The 17,853-nt window shown below is 42.8% G+C and overlaps 1 protein-coding gene across 3 annotated transcripts in view; it reads left to right on the top strand.

Annotated features, from left to right (window-relative positions):
* The window catches only part of sdk1b (sidekick cell adhesion molecule 1b), a 410,260-nt gene extending 397,447 nt beyond the window's left edge, over positions 1 to 12,813 (top strand). For all 3 annotated transcript variants that reach the window (XM_070550118.1, XM_070550117.1, XM_070550119.1), the window contains 9 exons: positions 3,299 to 3,485; positions 3,575 to 3,712; positions 3,796 to 3,957; positions 4,216 to 4,341; positions 4,687 to 4,851; positions 5,085 to 5,222; positions 6,555 to 6,675; positions 6,765 to 6,894; positions 11,084 to 12,813. In XM_070550118.1, the coding sequence (XP_070406219.1) occupies positions 3,299 to 3,485; positions 3,575 to 3,712; positions 3,796 to 3,957; positions 4,216 to 4,341; positions 4,687 to 4,851; positions 5,085 to 5,222; positions 6,555 to 6,675; positions 6,765 to 6,894; positions 11,084 to 11,389 (1,473 nt within the window). In that variant the 3' untranslated portion in view covers positions 11,390 to 12,813. The remainder of the gene's footprint in view (positions 1 to 3,298; positions 3,486 to 3,574; positions 3,713 to 3,795; positions 3,958 to 4,215; positions 4,342 to 4,686; positions 4,852 to 5,084; positions 5,223 to 6,554; positions 6,676 to 6,764; positions 6,895 to 11,083) is intronic.
* The last annotated feature ends 5,040 nt before the right edge of the window (positions 12,814 to 17,853 follow it).

Genomic DNA, 17,853 nt, shown 5'->3' with positions numbered 1-17,853 from the left:
TACCAGAGCTGCAACAGAGAAAAACTACAAAGATGGCGGCAGCTCACGAACAGTGCTCCATTGAAACAACTTTGGCATCAACTTTGGACAATTTAGACTTGGAGTTTTATTGAGACATGAGCAGATGGGGGTACTTAAGTCTTTATGCTTCTTCTCTTTCTTTGTCTTCGACAATGTATGACAGACTGCCCCGTTGGCTGATTTATGTCACATTGTTGCTCTCATTGTTCTGGCGCTGTCCATTTGTGTAGAGAGACAGTTTGAAAGACAACTCTGGATTTGGTCCCATGAGCAAGCTCTAAGGGTTGTGTATATATATTTATATATCAAGGATGACTTGCCACTCTAGACTGCTAGTGTAAATTATCTCAAATTTGCAGAAACCTGTCCTAGATGTTTGTTTTCTCTTCTCTTTTTGGCTTCAGTGTCATTCATCTTTTGTAGTTTATAATGATAAAATTTTGTTTTGTTTCCAGAGTAAATACAACACATAAACTTTGGGATGGATCTGTCTGAATCACTCACAGAAATAATGACAGTGTTCTAACATATCCGTTTAATGATGGCAACGGAGAACAAAGAAGAAAATGATGAATAATGGCGATGAAAACAAATACAGACAACGATCCAGTGAAGATATGAGTAGAGAAGAAAATGGGGCGACAGCGTAACAAACAGCTGCGTTCATAATGAAAGTTTTATATAAATTCTGGGTCAGAAGCTCAGTGGCTTTTGTGTTTCTTCACAGTTTATCTTCAGTGTCAGCTGGTTTCTTTGTTTTGGCTTTCTATCAAATAATAACTTTGCCTCTGCGCTGTCAAGATATTCATTTTAGGTGATGACTAGCCAGGCTGCATTAGGTTGTGTATCAGGAGCGGGCGGCGGAGGAGTTAAGTGCCTGCCTCTTAACTGGAGGGTTGCAGGTTCGAGCCCCGCTCGGTCTGTCACAGTCTAGAGGGACCAATGGCAGTTGTGTTCAGCAGCCTCACCTCTTTCAGTGAACCCCAGGGAGGTTGTGGCTACATTGTAGCTAATTACCATCAGTATGTGAATGGGTGAATGACAGGTGGTGTTGTAAAAAGCCTTGGGGGGTTGTAGAACTCATGTTAGTACTAATAAGTGCTTTAAAACCCAAACAGATTGTGTTTTTCTGGGGTTGTTGGGAAAGCTTTGGAGCTGACAGGAAAAGTAAATCATTAGAGTTGGAAAAAATCAAGTAATCTAGAGAAAATGAGATTGTTAAAATTATTTGGTTTCATGAAAGCCCTTTTTAGAGGACACACCATGCCGTCAAATCAGCGTAATGCTGGCACCATGGAGTGTCTTATGAATGGGCCGTGGCAGCATTGCGTTGCGGGAATTATGCGGCATTCGTTGCACCATGCTTGGTAGTAGGGATGTGTATTGGTAAAATTCTGGTGATGCAATACGTATCATGATGCAGGGGAAACAATTCGATATATCGCGGTATTTTGTGATACATTCAGCCAGACGATATTAGCGATTGTTTTAGACTGAAATTATTGTAGGAAAATTCAATAAACAGTCCAAACTGATACTTAAAGGGGCATTGTGGAAGTTTGACAGCCAAAACATGTACAGGAATAATAAATGTCTTCATACAATCTCCTGCAATGCCCTGGTCCTGTAGAATGAGCCCTGGCATTTTTACTGTGATTGCCTGTTTTTCTGTAAAATCACAGAAAAAGAGAGCTGCTCGGGTCGAGCAGGCTGCTTCATGCGCGTTCACGCTCAGGCATAGCCCGTAGCATTTGCTATCTGTAGCTTTAGCAGCAGAGAGAGAGGCAGTGCCACTTTGTCGCTGTTCCTAACGCCTAGTGACAAAGCTAGCTACATTTCTGAGGACCCTTAGCTACTTTCTGTAGAACTTTCTTCTAGATATTTACTGCAAATTAGCAACAAAAAAGCCATTTTCACTCTCAACCGTTCTTTGAACGTTGTTTCAGCTGTCTCATCAAGGATATAAATGTTACAAAAGATGTTACTGTCTCTTTAGCTCACGTAGTAAGACGTCGGACTCCTGTGCAGAAGACCCAGGTTCGATTCTTGACGTGTAGATAGTTTGTTTAGAGTTTATTTTTTACATTAATGGTATATTTTTTTATAGTAAGATGCCCACATTTTTATTTGAGACTCGCCGAACGGCATTGAATTCACAGATAAAAAAGATGTGGGTTCAACTTTCATTTTGGAACAATTTTTCAAGCAAGGGAAGGGAATGATCTGAGCATGCAGGAGGACTGACCCATCATAAACCTTTGTTGGCTGTGCTGAAGAGAAAGGTACAGAACCAAATGATTTAATTAATTAGCTGTGTGTTCTCCTGTCCTCTGTCCTCCGGGCCACACACACACACACACTCACACACAGGACTGTCTCAGCTGTTATTTTCGTTAAGGAGTGTGCACGTACAGCATGCGCGCCTCGTGCACGAGCCTACTATTGAAGCTGACGTTATGCTTTTGGCCTGAGGGGGCAATCGCGAGCATAAATATTCTAAACTCCGTAAAGTCCCTTTAACATGTTTAACATGAGGTATGAGGTGGAACTGTTGCCAACTAGCAGTTGGTGTTTGAATTGCGCCAAAAGAAAAGAAAATACACAAATTTCTGCATGTAAATTCTTCCAAAAATTTGATGCACGGCTTTTGAATATCAATATATCGCAGGAAAAAATATAGCGATGTATTGTCATATCGATATTTTCTTACATCCCTACTTGGTGGTAATATTGCTGCAACGCTGGACTGCATTTTATGTTTTGGTGCAACTGAGGGAGGTGTCATGATCATGTGGGGAGTTACTGCCGAGCTCCAGCAGGAAACTATATTAAAAGTGAAAGTAAACACGGGCCATAAGTTTAGCTTTTTAAACAGAACCGGCTGAGATGTTAAACTGGAGCGATACAGAGCTCCAGCAGCTTCTCTTCGTTATAGCTGGAGGTCAGATAACCAGAGACTGCACTGTAGAGGACAGACACCTTTAGGAGCGGCTTGTCAAAAAGAAAATTATGAGCGCGGCTTCGATCGCAATAAAAAGCAAGTTATGTCCAAGATAAACAGAAGTCTGCAGCAGCGCAAAAACCACCCCATACCCCCCTTTAGCCACCATTGGCTAATCTTTTGTCAAATGGACACGATTGCGCCACATTACCATCACGTTCTGACCACTCATAAAAGACCTAATGCTCCCTGATGCCAGCGCTGCTAATTGGCGGCATTGTTTTCTAAAAGAGGCAACAGTTGTTGATTGTTTTGGGTTTTTCTTTTACATGGTAGATCCACTACTGGGAGAGAGAGAATCAGAACCAGTCTGAGAAGGTGAAGGTGATTTTTGTCCCAGACACTCGGGTGCACCTGACAAACTTGAGCAGCTACACGCCTTATCTGGTCACACTGACTGCCTTCAACACCGCCGGCGATGGACCGCCTAGTGACCCCCGAGGGGCCCGGACCCTGCAGTCTGGTGAGATATGGAGACAATTCAGTCCCTTAAAACCAAAGTAACAATATCCTAATCTTCTCGATTTCATCTGGTGCTCACTATGTCCGCAGCTCCCAGCCAGCCAAACTACCTGTCCTTTTCTGAGGTGACAGGCGGGAGCGTCAACGTCTCCTGGGGGACTCCACTCACCCCCAATGGGCAGGTAGAAGGCTACAGGGTCATCTATCATCCTACAGCTCCTGTCCAAGGTACACACACATACTAATTCATTCACTCATAAACAAGCCTAGAATAATGATTACAATAATTATCATCCTGTAATCACCTGCAGGAGTCAGTAAGGTGGTGACAGTAGACGTGAAAGGGAGCTGGCAGCGATGGCTGAAGGTTCGAGATCTGGTCAGAGGATCCATCTACACGTTTAGTGTTCAGGCTCTGACTGTGAGCTACGGACCACCAATACAAGCCAACGTCACGGCTCAGCCTGTCAAAGGTACATCACGCACCGCAGCCACCCTGCAACAAGCTCTGGTTCTTTTCTCCTCCACTAACAAATATTCATTCAGCCTACAACATTTTTAAAAGTAAATAACATGAGTGGATCATTTGTAATGAGCTGTAGTGTCGTCTGTTCTTGATTTTATGTTTATAAACTAATAAATTATTAATAAAGGTTAGTAAATTGATGCATTACAGCATAAAGGACTGTGATAAAGTCCAGAAACAAGTGACTGTATTTCTAATACCATAGGGACACCTGGGGCCCCTATGGACATGTCCATCACCAAGACATCCTCTGCCCTCACTATCCACTGGTCAGAGGGAGAGGTTGGCTCCGCCCCCGTGATGGGATACGTTATTGAGGCGCGTCCTTCAGGTGAGTTCCGTTACAGTAGCCTTATCTTACCTGTTTCAGCTCCTTAGTGCTCTGAGTGCTTGTCTCTGCAGACGCTTTATTACCTGCTGTGCAAATCAAGTCAGCCACAATTTCCTAATAAAGATTACAGGATGTGTAACGCAGGAAGGAAATTGTTTCAGCACTCTGCAGGAGCGCATGTAGACACGGTGAAGTAATTGTACAACAGTTAACACTGAATAAACTCCTATCACTGTCATCAGCACAGTATCATTATTGCAATTACTTTAATTCAACAATCTGTAATGTTTCCCTGCTCATATTTAAACGGGATTACGTCTGTCATTTGTCTTTGCTGCCATGAAGACGAGGGAGTGTGGGACTCCTTCATCAGGCTGCTGCCGCCCAGCAGCAGGTCTGTCTCAGTGCCTCTGGAGCGCCTGAGGTCGGGGATCAGCTACGAGTTCAGAGTCATCGCTGTTAATCGTCATGGTTACGGACAGCCGAGTACTCCATCTGTGGCTCTTGCTGGTAAACAAACACTCGCTGCTGATGCAGACATGTTCCTTCTTTGTGCATCAGATGCAGAGTCATATGAGCTTTTGCTGCCATCAAATGGCGAAGCTAGCAAAACTACAACAAACACCAACTTTTCTTTATTTCTCTAGAAACTGTTTTTGATCTTTACCTTCATTCAACACAGCAGAACTCATTTTACGTGTGAGCTCAGTAAAAGCCCCGTTTGTCCCTGTATCCGTGTGCAGCGCTGTTGGAGCGTCCGTTCTATGAGGAGTGGTGGTTCCTGCTGGTCATGGCTCTGGTGGGACTCATCCTCATCCTGGTCCTGGTCTTTGCTCTGCTGCTGCACGGACACAGCACCAAGTACAAGACCTGTGGCACAGGTCTGCACCTCTGTCATTCACTCTCTAAGCATGGAACAGCTTTATTTGTGTATTATAACCATGTAGTTAATTACAGACTTTTCCCTGAAGATTTATCTGTCTCAGTCGTATTTGACATTTTGATCATTGTGTAGTCTTCCCTAAGCGCTGTGATTCTGTTACACTTAGACATGCTTTTTTAGTCACGTTTGTTGTTTTGTTTGCAAAACAACTTCCTGTAGCTTTGATTCATTTACAGGTATCAGCTAGATGTTTCAGAAAAGACTGCAGCTCAATGAAAATGATCTTTTAGATGTTAAAAATTATTATCATAATTAATTTTTAATACAATAACAAATATTGGTGCTAATAATATTTTAATTCTGATTTAACACTACAATGTTAAAGGTGTGGTTGACTGAAAAAACATTTTATAATACTTATTCCTGGTTATAATCAGTCATTCTGAGTTTTTCATGCAGGATGAACATGAAAATAGTCTCCTTCACCTACTGTATCTCCTGCATTAGCTTCTGATAGAAAATAGATGGTGAAACTCTAGGATTAGAAAATACTGACAGATCTACGTCACACTGTCATTTAACATCCATAGACACAACCAGCATGACTCACCGTGGGTAAGTTTGCTGTTGGTTTAGCATCCAGGGAACAACAGAGAACATCTTAGCTAGTAAAAGCTAACTGTTAGCATTAGCATCAGCATCTTCACCACTCGGCAGAAGCTCCTCCAGGCTTGTGTTACATGTGGAGATAAATCATCCACATTGTAAGTCAGTGGTGCCGTTACCTAATCCGAGGCGAGATTTCCAAATACGTGGAAATAAGACTCTGAAACCTGCTGCCTGAAGCTCAGCTGTGATGTGGACAACTTTTAGGTCAGAGAAATGGTGAGACCGTCCTCCCCGAGTATGACTTACAAGGCATTCATTCCTACTAGAGACCACTGCAAGCGTATGGATTAAATGAGTGAACTACTTCTTTTGCATTCATTTGGTTAATTAACTATTAAATTAACATTTGCAGCTGCATCTTACACACCGCCACTTCAATTGTTTAATTTTGTAAATTAGTTGATTTTCAGATTATTTATCGACTTGCACTTAACTTTTTTCTTTATGCCACACTGAGAAATGTTTTACTGTAACGTAGCTCAGTGTAAATGTAAATGAACAGAAAACTCTCATAGTCTTTTGGGGGGTTAAATGAATTTTTCTATGCATTTTATACTAGAATGTAGAGTGCAGGTCATAGCATGACAGCTGTTTTTCTGAGTTTAAAAGATAAAGGTAAACATCATCAATTTTAATTTGTCGTTTCATTTTTTTTCTGCAGGGAAACACACGACCACAGGAGAGGAGTCAGTAACACTGGACAACGGAGGTTTCACCGCTCTGGAGCTGAACAGCAGAACGCTTAACACCAAGAACTCCTTCCTGAAGAAGAACGGCACCCGGTGAGTTGTTGACGCCTCCCTGTAGCAGATGCCGGCACATCCCTGGACTTGATCCAATACGAACTGATACTCTGTCTGAATGTGTCCAGGTCTCCTCCCAGGCCCAGTCCAGGTGGTCTTCACTACTCTGATGATGATATCTGCAACAACTATAATGGAGCTGTCCTCACTGAGAGCACCACACTCACAGAGAAACCCACTGAGGTCTCTGAGTCAGAGGTATCGTGTGTGTGTGTGTGTGTGTGTGTTTGTGTGTGTGTGTGTGTGTGTGTGTGCGTGCGTGCGTGCGTGCATTTCACTTAAGTCGTAGAATAACACATTCAGTGCGTTTACATGCAGTATCAGAAAACCAAATTATTTCCTTAATCCAACTGAAGTTAGACTTTTAAAATGCATGTGTACATCTTAGTCAAGCTGAAGTCAAATCAGGTTGGTCTGCAGATTAAAAAAAACTGAATTTCTCTGCATGTAATCGATGGAAGTGGTCTTCTTATAATCTCATTGCTGCAAGACTGCATGAGTCTGACGTACAACACCATCAAACCATACAGTACGTACCAAATGTACGATGCTGCAGCATTGTCGTCTATGCCTTCGGCTGTTTTGCACATCCCGCGTTTACTACTTCACTCCTGCCAGCGTTTGTTTAATATTCGTTTGTTGCGACAAGACTAAGAATAACAAATAGCAGCATCCTCTTGGCTTAATCATCTATGCATGAATTGTTTTACACTGATGTGTTTGAAGGACATTCAGTGGTTTGTCTAGAAGGAGACATTGTGTTAAATTGGACTCAGTGACATTTGTACATGTTATTTCAAGGCTGACTTGTGACCGTCTTTTTCTGTTTAGATGTTAGAGAGGTTATCTATAACTTTTTATAGTTAGTCACGTAATAATGGTGCGTTCCAGTTGTCTTCGGAACTTGTTTTTCCGAGATATGTTAGCCGGAAATGATGCAACAAACTCGGAATAATGAGCTCGTAGGTTTCAAAGGACCCCGAGATCCCAAATTTAACGATCGCTGCACCCAGTGCTACCAGGAAGTAGTTATCGTCTTTATTTTTATCTCATTTACATGTTCTGTTTTCTTTCTTTTTGAATTTAACAGCACCAGTACATTGTTTATTGTTATCAATAGTTATGTTTTCAAAAATTTTAACATTGCCTCCAAAATTGACCGGTGTTTATGGTTTTTACTTTTCCTGGCGTTCATATTTTTACATTTGACTTGAATGTTGTTCTGGTTGTTTGTGGCAACTGTTGAAGAGTGTGTGTGTAACTTTTATTTAGGTGCAGAGAATACTTGGTTATATCATTTTTTTGTTTAGTACTCAACAACACTGGTGGCATCCATTTTCTCAGAGTTGGAAACTGGAACGCAAAACAAGCCCAATACATAATTTCCTGCTTGGAAATTCCGAGTTCTGAGGACAACTGGAACGCTCCATTACTGGGAATAGCTAGACTATAAATGAAAGCCAGAGAGATGCTCTGATTTTGGTCCTTGTCCTCTTCCTCATTTGTCTGCAGCCCCCACTCCTGTCCAGTGTTGGACACGTGACTTTTAAATAGTAATTAATTATAGTTACTGATTATTTTGTCAAATAAGTAACTCAGTTACTTACTGAGTTACAAGATTATAAAAGTAACTAATTACTTTTTTCATTAAAGAATGTAAGACAAATGGGTTCCCCTAAACTTACTTAATTTACTATAAATTACTACACTACTGAAATATAAATGACTAACAACTGGAACATAATAAAATGCATGTCCAAATGTTTTTGTATAAAACTGAGTAATTGAAATAAATTGGCACTTAATATGAGGAACTACAAACAGGAACATTACACTATTCTAGACTATTTAACAAGACCCCAATCAGCTAAAATTTATAATTGCAGGAACCTGTAAAGGTTCCTGAGCCTTTAAATGGTCTCTCAGTCTAGTGAAATTACGGAAATAAATGTAATTTTGCACAATATTCTAATTTTTCCAGCTTCACATAATTGTATGTTTTAGTAGCATTTCTGTTGCTGGTAATCTAGTAATGGTGAAATAAATAAATAAAATCCTTTAAAATGACACAAGCCTGATGGAGGACTTACATTTACTAACGTGGGTCAGACCCAACCACAGAAGATCTGAAGCTGGGTGGTAAACACACACAGGTAGTTCTGGTAACACCTGAGTGCCCGTGACGTCTGAGACTGATGCATCAGTGCTACAGCAGGACTAAAGGAATGATCAGAAACAGGTTACAGTTGGATGATCTAGGAAGGTAGAAGATCAGGACGTCTGAGCGGTGAACAGGTGAGCGGACCTTCGGGACGTCCTGCTGTAACGCCAAGAAGGGTGCAGCAGCGAATCTGTGGGTCTGCAGCTGTAGAATATTCATCACGTCTTTGTTCTTCACGGGCCGTGATGCGCTTAGATGAAAACATCCACCTCCTTAGCTCCCAATCAGCTGTTGACAGCTTCAACACACCGCGCTGCTTAACGCACACATTTTCTTGTCAGTAACGGAAACGGCGTTATGATAAAAGAAGATTGTAATCAGTGTTGGGCAAGTTACTTCAAAACTGTAATGCATTATTTATTACTTGTTACCCTCATTTTAAAGTAATTCATTACATTGCAGTATTACTGATTTTAAAATGTAAGGCATTACACTAATTTTGCATTATTTTAAGTTACTTTCACCAAAACAACTTCAATATGAATCTGGTAATCTGACGCTCAGTGAGCTCATGACATATATGTGGAAAGTGATGTGGTGTCTGAGCTAGGATTGCTGTTAAAAACAGTCAGATATAATAACAGTGCTTTAAAATGATTGTTTATTAAATAAAAGCAACAACAATCTGTACTCTCAGCGCGCTGCCATTTTATATTACCTGAGCAGGGAGTGAGGTGGTGGGGGCTCCAAGCCTATATTTGCCTTGGTCCCCAAATTCCTTGATATGGCCCTGGATGTGGGACTGACTTCTGGGGTGATCTGATTCTATCACATGTATAAATATTAAATGCTTATATATTATTGCTTTTCACTGGTAAAAATGTGAATTGGGGATAAATCTACCTATTTTTTCTTTTCAAGCACTTTGTTTTGTTTTCTTGATTTTATTTGAATAATTTCCTGTCCTTTCTCTCTCTAACCTTCCTGCATGCTGCATGTTTTCTCCGTCTTCCAGAAAAAACTGTTTCCTAAACTTCCTACTTTCTAACTATCAGCCAAAGGGATCTTCACATGCGCGTCGCTCCAGCAGTAATGAGTTGAAATCACCGGGCCACAGATTATGAATTCAGCTGAGGGCAAAGCACGTCAGAAAAGCACAAAATACCAGAGAATATGAGCTGATATGAACGATCGCAAGTGAATTATTTTGTTTTAGTGGAGCGATTTTGTGAATGTTACAGCGGCCGCGTACAGGACGCAGCTGGAGTATTTGAGCCGGTACCGCGGCGTCCTCTCTGCCCGCAAAGCTGAGTCCATAAATGACGTAATATATGCAGATACTGGATCTTTCTTCGGGTTTCCCGTAATTTGAATTTTTAAGGAACACATCTTGATTCTGGTTTAAAAATGCTTTGTAATACCCGCGTTACTGACAATTGTACCGAGTATATATTACCATTTTCTTTCCCTGCAATGCCTTACATTACCACATTACAGCAAAAAGCAATGCATTACAGTAATTAATTACATTTGTACCGCATTACTCCCAACACTGATGGTAATTAATTAGATTACTCGTTACTAAAAAAGCAATTTTTTTAGTAACGCCGTTATTTTAAACTGCGTTATTCCCATCACTGCTCCTGATATTCACTTTCTCCATCGTTTCATTGTAAGGCTTTATTATGGAGTTGAGTTTGGCCATTTATCAGGGCTCCTGAGCCGTTGTGAGCCCCAACAAAGCTTAATCTGCTATATAGAGACTCAGAGTTTGAAATTGTAAAAACAAAAAAGCTTTTCTTAGTACACCTTTAGAATTATGACAGAATTATGTTGTTTTTTTTTATCAGCAATCAAGTTTTCTTCTACAAAAGAACAGAAATGAGAGGATGAAAGTAGAATTTTACACTCTCATATATTAATTATCAATTAAGTCTTTAACTTCCTGCCTGCTTATCTTAAAGGAGTTGACTCTTGTGTAGGGGCTCTGCTGAGGTACAACCAGTCTACATCCTTAGCACAGAGTTTAAGTTTTCGCCCTTCATCTTTTAAAGAATCGGTACCAGTTTTATGTGAAGGTCTGCTAACTGAGTTCCACTTGCAAAACAGTTGGTGCAAGAGAAAACTGGTGAAACCTTAAAGATGTCTCTGGAGATTAAAGACAAAAAAGAGCAAAAACTACTGGCACTAACCAGCTTTAACGAACCCTGTTGTGTTTGTTTCCAGCTGACGGACAGCGACTACGAGGACGAGCAGCCGAAGCACTCCTTCGTTAACCACTACATGAGCGACCCCACCTACTACAACTCCTGGAAGCGGCAGCCCAAAGGTCTAAAGGGGATGGCTGCTCCTTTCGGCTACGAGGAGTGTGCCACTGCAGACACAGAGCCCTACTACCAGACCGTGGTCACCCAGCACAGCACAGGCGGAGCATACACACCCACGGGGCAGCCTGCACACACACACGTCAACCCCAACACCAACCCACCGGGGTCGCGCACGCCTGTGACAGGATTCTCTTCATTTGTTTGACTCTAGAGACAACATTTGCACAAAGGAAATCACACACGTATACATGTGGACGGTCAGGGGAGGGTGTGTGTGTTCAGACTGTAGGAACTGATGAAGAGGCAGCCCGGCAAGCCCCAAAGAACTGAACTCACACCTGTCACTCACCTCCCCCACCTGTTTATGAAGACCCTATGTTTGATGTGTGCTCTTTTGAATCTTTTACTCCTCTTTGTCGCTGTGCTCACACACAAACACACACACACACAGTTGCTGTCCTCATTTCCCAAAAAGTCTCAACAGCTTACCTCTCCAGATACTCACGCCCACTCCAGAGACTCTCCAGTGAGAGCCAGGAGCGATGACTGGATTAGTCTGTGAGAGGCCACCTCGGAGCTGGAGGAAGCTGCGAGTTCTGCACAAAAATCTTATCTGCTGATTTCTGTATCTACACATAAGTGCACAAGTCACCCACACACACACACACACACACACTGATGCACCATTTTCAGCATCTCCTACTGAGAGAGGAACGTTAAGGTGGTGCAGAAGTGAACTGCTGTTGCTGACAGACTGGTTCATGCACACAAACATAAAGCTGTCAGCTTTCAAAAATCACCACAGAGAGAAGAAACAAATCAATAATCGCTTTTTGGATTTGAGAATGAATGAGGAGTGTGTTGGTTTACAGCACTTACTGCGTTCTCAATAAGAGTGTTGATCAGTCTCTGAGAGCGATATGTGGCATTTGGGCTGGAATAAGTGACAAATGTAGGTTTTTTATTTGTTTGTTTTACCGTGTACTGCCTGTTCTCCTTTTACCGCAGCCTCCTAAGCCATAATGCTTGCACTGAGCCAAAACCCGAAACATTTCATTCTCATTCTGTTCAAATCTGATTTTTGTCCTCGTGTGAGTGTGACGCGCGTGCGTACAGGCATGCGTGTGAAACGGCTCTGTGCTCACTGTAGAAGCCTGCTCAAATGTCTGTGAAGTCCACCGCTAAGCAAAGTGTGCCATCATTGTGTATATGTTTGTATTTTTCAAATGACTTTTGTACAGCAAAACCCTTTTTACTCGTTGTTTGTAGTTTTTCCATGTTTGTTTGATTCAGAGCAAAAGAGCACGGCAGAAAGTTCATCAAACCAATGAGAGGAAAGGAGGCAACGGGTACCGCAGAAATCAATCAAAAGGAGCCAGTTGACAGGATGTTTGAGAGGATTTTTCTTCTATCTGTGGATGATTAAACTTTAAGTCTTGAAGCTTCACCATCTGATTTCCAGGATCAACCAGGCTGACAACGATGTACTCTGTTCTCTTCAGCTGCAAACAACCCTCCGGTTTTTCGCTCATGTTTGGTTTGTAGGTTCTTCGGCTGGCCAGCAGCGCCCTTCACTCTGTCACACTTGTTTTCAGCCTCATGCAGTGTGAATAAATGGTCATTCTATAACGGCGTGTTTCTGTTACATCACTTATCACACAAATAGAAGTACAGACGAAAACTGCAGCAAAAATTTCCTCCAGATTTTTTCTTGTGTTTTGTGTCTAATGCAGGAAACATTTTTAAAAAAGAAGAAATGATGAGTAGATGATGTGGTCCTGTTGGCTTCATCAGACCATGACTTCCAGCTGTTGCTGCAGCGTTTTACGATTTTCCATGGACTCACCGCTCGTGGGAGGGGCCAAAGGGGTCCGGTGCAGTGTGTGACAAGTGGTAGCCGAGGGTGAGGACCTTGGCGGTCTGATCCTCGACTATAAAGCTGGCTTTTGGAACATGAAATGTCACCTCTTTGGTAGGGATGGAGCCCGAGTTGGTGGCTGTTTCTCGATACTCAAGGATGCTAGTACATAGAAAGTGTGTTCTTGGCAAGGACACCGCCACCGGAAAGTCTGTTTTAGCGAAGACAGGAGGACGAGGATGGCATTTGGAACAGAACCGTACTCTGTTGTGTCACGGCAACAAGCGTTGCTTCTTGCTGCAGTAAAAAAAACTATTTGACATAACAATAAAAGTCTAGTTTGTTCATTAAATAACAACAAAAACTTATTTGTATTAAATTTGGCCCACTTTTATTCAAAACTATTAAAATAGTTGCATTTCCCGCTCCTTAATGAATAAAATAAGTTTCTTTTTCATCAGACCTACAGTGCTTTAATTTTGATAATGGGTTAGCTAATTAGCATATTGAAGGATCATTAAGTAAAATCCAAACACGCACACAGCAAAATTTACAGTGTACACACGATTATTTACAATAACAGACAATTTTATATTATTTTATTTCTATTTCCAATCTAAAACATCACAGTTATTAGCTTTCTCTTCCGACTTTTGGAGTTTTAACAGTTTGCGAAGCAATGCATTATGGGAAACTTTGGTGTCCCAAGTCCGCAGAAGGATGCATTGATGCATCCTCGATACAATGGGCGGAGCAAGAACACATCTGGGAACTTTGAGCGAACTTGCCGTTATGCATACTTAGGATTGGAGCAGTCCTTGGGCCATCGTTGATGACGTTTCACAAGGACGCGAGTACACAAGTTCGGACAAGTATGCATATTGAGAAACGGCCAATGGGTGAGGTTGAGAGGTCCCAACTAGATATAGTCGGACTCACCTCAACGCAGGGCTCTGGCTCCAGAACCAGTTTCACTGAGAGGGGCAAGACACACTACCACTCTGGAGTTTCTCCCACTGAGAGGCGCCGAGCAGGGGTGGACATACAAGTTGCCCCTCCATCTTGGCGCCTGTACATTGGGGTTTACCCCGGTGAACGAGAGGGTAGCCTCCCTCCGCCGACGTGTGGGGGGGACGGGTTCTGACTGTGGTCTGTGCTTATGCACCAAACTACAGTTCAGACTACTCACCCTTTTTGTAGACCTTGCTCATGTGGGCAACGACAGTGAGACCTGAAGAGGTGTGGTGGGGAGAAACAGCCCCCCGATCTGAATTTGAGCGGTGTTTTGTTATTGGACTTCTGTGCTAGTCATAGATTGTCCATAATGAACACCATGTTCAGACATAAAGGTGTCCATATGTGCCCTTGGCACCAGGATACCTTAGGCCACAGCTCGAACGACTTTGTCGTTGTTTCATCTGATCAGGGCAGCAGTAGCTCAGGTGGTAGAGCGGGTTGCCTCATGATTGGAGGGTCATGGGTTCGATTCCAGCTCCCGCCAGGGGTATCCTGCTGTTGTGTCCTTGGGCAAGACACTTCACTCAACTTGCCTGTGTTAGTGGTGGTCAGAGGGGCTGACGCCGCCAAATGGCAGCCTCTCCTCTGTCAGACCTCCCCAGGGCGGCTGTTGCTACAAGTAGCTTACCATCACTAACAGTGTGTGAATGTGAGAGTGTGTGAAAGCGTCTTTGGGTGTCTAGAAAAGCGCTATATAAGTTAAATGCATTATTATTATTATTATGTCTTGGACACTCGGTTGAAGAGAGGGTCGGAGCTGTCCTACCACTACCTGGTGGCTCCGATGGTGGAGGAGGATGCCGGTCAGACCTGGCAGAGCCCAAACATATTTTGAGGGTCTGCTGGGAACACTTGGCAGAGTCTCCTGTCAGAAGGAGCTTCAATTCCCACCTCTGACAGAACTTCCTAAACGTTCCAGGAGAGGCAAGGGACATTGAGTCCGAATTGGCCCTGTTCCGCACCTCCATTGTTGAGACAGCCGACCTGAGCTGTGGCCGCAGGTATGTCAGTGCCTGTCGTTGTGGTAGCTCCTGAAACTGCTGGTGGACACCGGTGGCTAGGGATGCTGTCAAACTGAAGACATTTTTCTATCAGGTCTTTTTAGCCTGTGGGACTCCAGAGGCAGCTGATAGGTACTGGCAGTATAAGCAGAGTGCAGCTCGTTTGGCTGCGGAAGCAAAAACCTAGGAATGGAAGGAGTTCGGTGAGACCATGGAGGAAGACTTCCGCATGGCTTCGAGGAAATTGTTGTCCACCATCCAGAACCTCAGGAAGGGAAGCAGTGTGCTACCAACACTGCTCACAATACTGGTGTGCTGCTGACCTCCACTCGAGATGTTGTGGATCGGTGGGCGGAATACTTAAAAGACCACCTCAATTCCACCGGAAACTCTTCCAGTGAGGAAGGGTTGGATTCTCCCATCTCTGGAACTGAGGGCACTGAGGTTGTCAAAAAGCTCCTCGGTGGCAAGGCTCCAGAGGTGGATGAGATTCGCCCGGAGTTCTTTAAGGCTCTGGATGTTGTGGGGCTGTGTTGGCTGACGTGGCTCTGTAATATCGTGTGGACTTTGGGGGCAGCTCCACTGGGGTGATAGTCCCCCTATTTACAAAGGGGGACAGCAGGGTGAAGGGATCACACTTCAGATCTTCCCTGCTAAAGTCTATTCAGGGGTTCTGGAGAGGAGGGTCCATTGGATTGTCGAACCTCAGATTCAGGAGGAGCAATGTGGTTTTCATCCTGGCCGTGGAACACTGTACCAGCTCTATACCCTTAAAAGGGTAAAATGCCTTCTCCGGGTCAGGGATGAGGTCCTACCCCAAGTGGATGAGTTTAAGTATGCCGGGGTCTTGTTCACTTGTGAGGGAAAGCCGGAGCATGAGATCGATAGGTGGATTGGTGCTGCATCTGCAGTGATGTGGGTATTGTACCAATCTGTCGTGAAAAGAGAGATGAGCTCTCTATATACCGGTCGATCTGCGTTCCTGCCCTCACCTATGGCCTTGAGCTTTGGGTAGTGACTGAAAGAATTAGATCACAGATGCAAGCAGCTGAAATGAGTTTTCCCCGCAGGGTGTCTGGGCTCTCCCTTGGAGATAGGGTAAGAAGCTCAGTCAACTGGGATGGGCTCGGAGTAAATCTACTGCTCCTCCACATCAAGAGGAGCCAGTTGAGGTGGCTCGGGCTCGCCTCCCTGGTGAGGTTTTCCAGACACATCCAACTGGAAGGAGACCTAAAGGGAGACCCAGGACACATTAGTGAAATGTCTCTCGCCTGGCCGGGGAACGCCTTGGGGTCCCCCTGGAAGAGCTGGCCCAAGTGGCTGGGGAGAGAGAAGTCTGGGCCTCTTGATGTAGTGTGCTGCCCTCGTGACCCGACTCTGTATAAGCAGAACAGAATGGATGGATGGATGGTTATACGATTTAGTGCCTCTTATTAGACATTCCTGAAGGAGGGAAAAGGTTAAAACTGAATTATTTAAAGTAATGACATCAATGACCCTGTTTCCTCTTTGCATTTAAATTAAGAGGTTTCTTCAGAAGGTCTAATGAGCTTTCCAAAGTCTCCTGCATGTCTCCAAGTCTGGTAGGGGATTAAAAAATATGTCTTAATATGTGTAAGTAAAACTTTCCTTCTGCAGCCTGTTTAAAGCAGGACTTTAGGACCTTTGTTGCACCTCATTGTTCTGTTTCAAAGGCTCACGGCTGGAGCAGGAGGTTAAAGTCAAGGAGGGACCACCTTTCATGCAGCAGGACACTATCAAAAAGCACCTTTTGGCATGTTTCTTCATATCTTAAGGTCAGAAGCAACAAAACAAAAGTGTGCCCTTTTAGCTTGATTTGTTCTGCAAACTTAAAGTTGAACTTCCAGGGACTTCAGCACAGAAGGAAATCCAATAAACAACTTAAGATCTATACAAACCAAAAGCAAGATATTTCTTCTCTCTTCCATGGCTGCAAGAAAAAGAAGTATGAGAGTTTGACAAAACATAATGTCATATGAGTACATCTCAGGAGTTTACACTGCAGCTGGTGGTGAGGGCAGCAGAATGAGTCATTAGAACAAGAACTTCATCTAGACAACAGCAAAAAAGAAAAGAACTCCACATTACCTTGATATTGACTGTATTTCACTTAACTTTAATGTGGAGACTAATCAGAGCCCATCATCTTATGGTTGGACATACTAGTTTGTTGTTCCTTGAATTACATTTCAGGGTTTATCTTTTTCTGTATGATTGTCATTATCAGAGCCAAGATTTGAAACAGCTTCCTGTTATTAGACTCTGCTTTATAACTTTTTTAAGTCAAAATTTTATCCTCTTGTCTTAAATGTCTGTTTATTGTATAATCTTAGACCTTTGGCTCACAAACAACATGTGTAGAGGATTTTTTTAAACTCAACATTCATAAAAATGATGCCCACAAAGATTCTGCAATGTAACACCAGCACAGAAGTATTTTCAGGAATAGACTGAGCCATATCAAGCAATATAAACATAGACCTCTGTGGAAAAGACAAATCTGAACTAGTGACTGTTTTGATGCACCCTGGTGCTCTCAGGTAAACAATTTTTTGGACCAAATCTTGACTTCTGGTCTTCTCTAGCAGGTGCAATTCATAAAAAATATTTTACAACATGTGGAAAATGTAAGTACAATAATTTCGCATGTGTTTGTTTTAATATAATTACAAGATCTGAATACAATTGACTAACTATATGATTTATTTACATTATTTAACTGCTTCAGATAATTTAGTAATGTTCCGTTTGCTCCTCCCCGCCAGCAGGGTG

The sequence above is a fragment of the Nothobranchius furzeri genome, chromosome 4 (assembly GCF_043380555.1).
Source record: "Nothobranchius furzeri strain GRZ-AD chromosome 4, NfurGRZ-RIMD1, whole genome shotgun sequence".
Classification (NCBI taxonomy): domain Eukaryota; kingdom Metazoa; phylum Chordata; class Actinopteri; order Cyprinodontiformes; family Nothobranchiidae; genus Nothobranchius; species Nothobranchius furzeri.
This window is presented reverse-complemented; position numbering and strand designations above follow the sequence as displayed.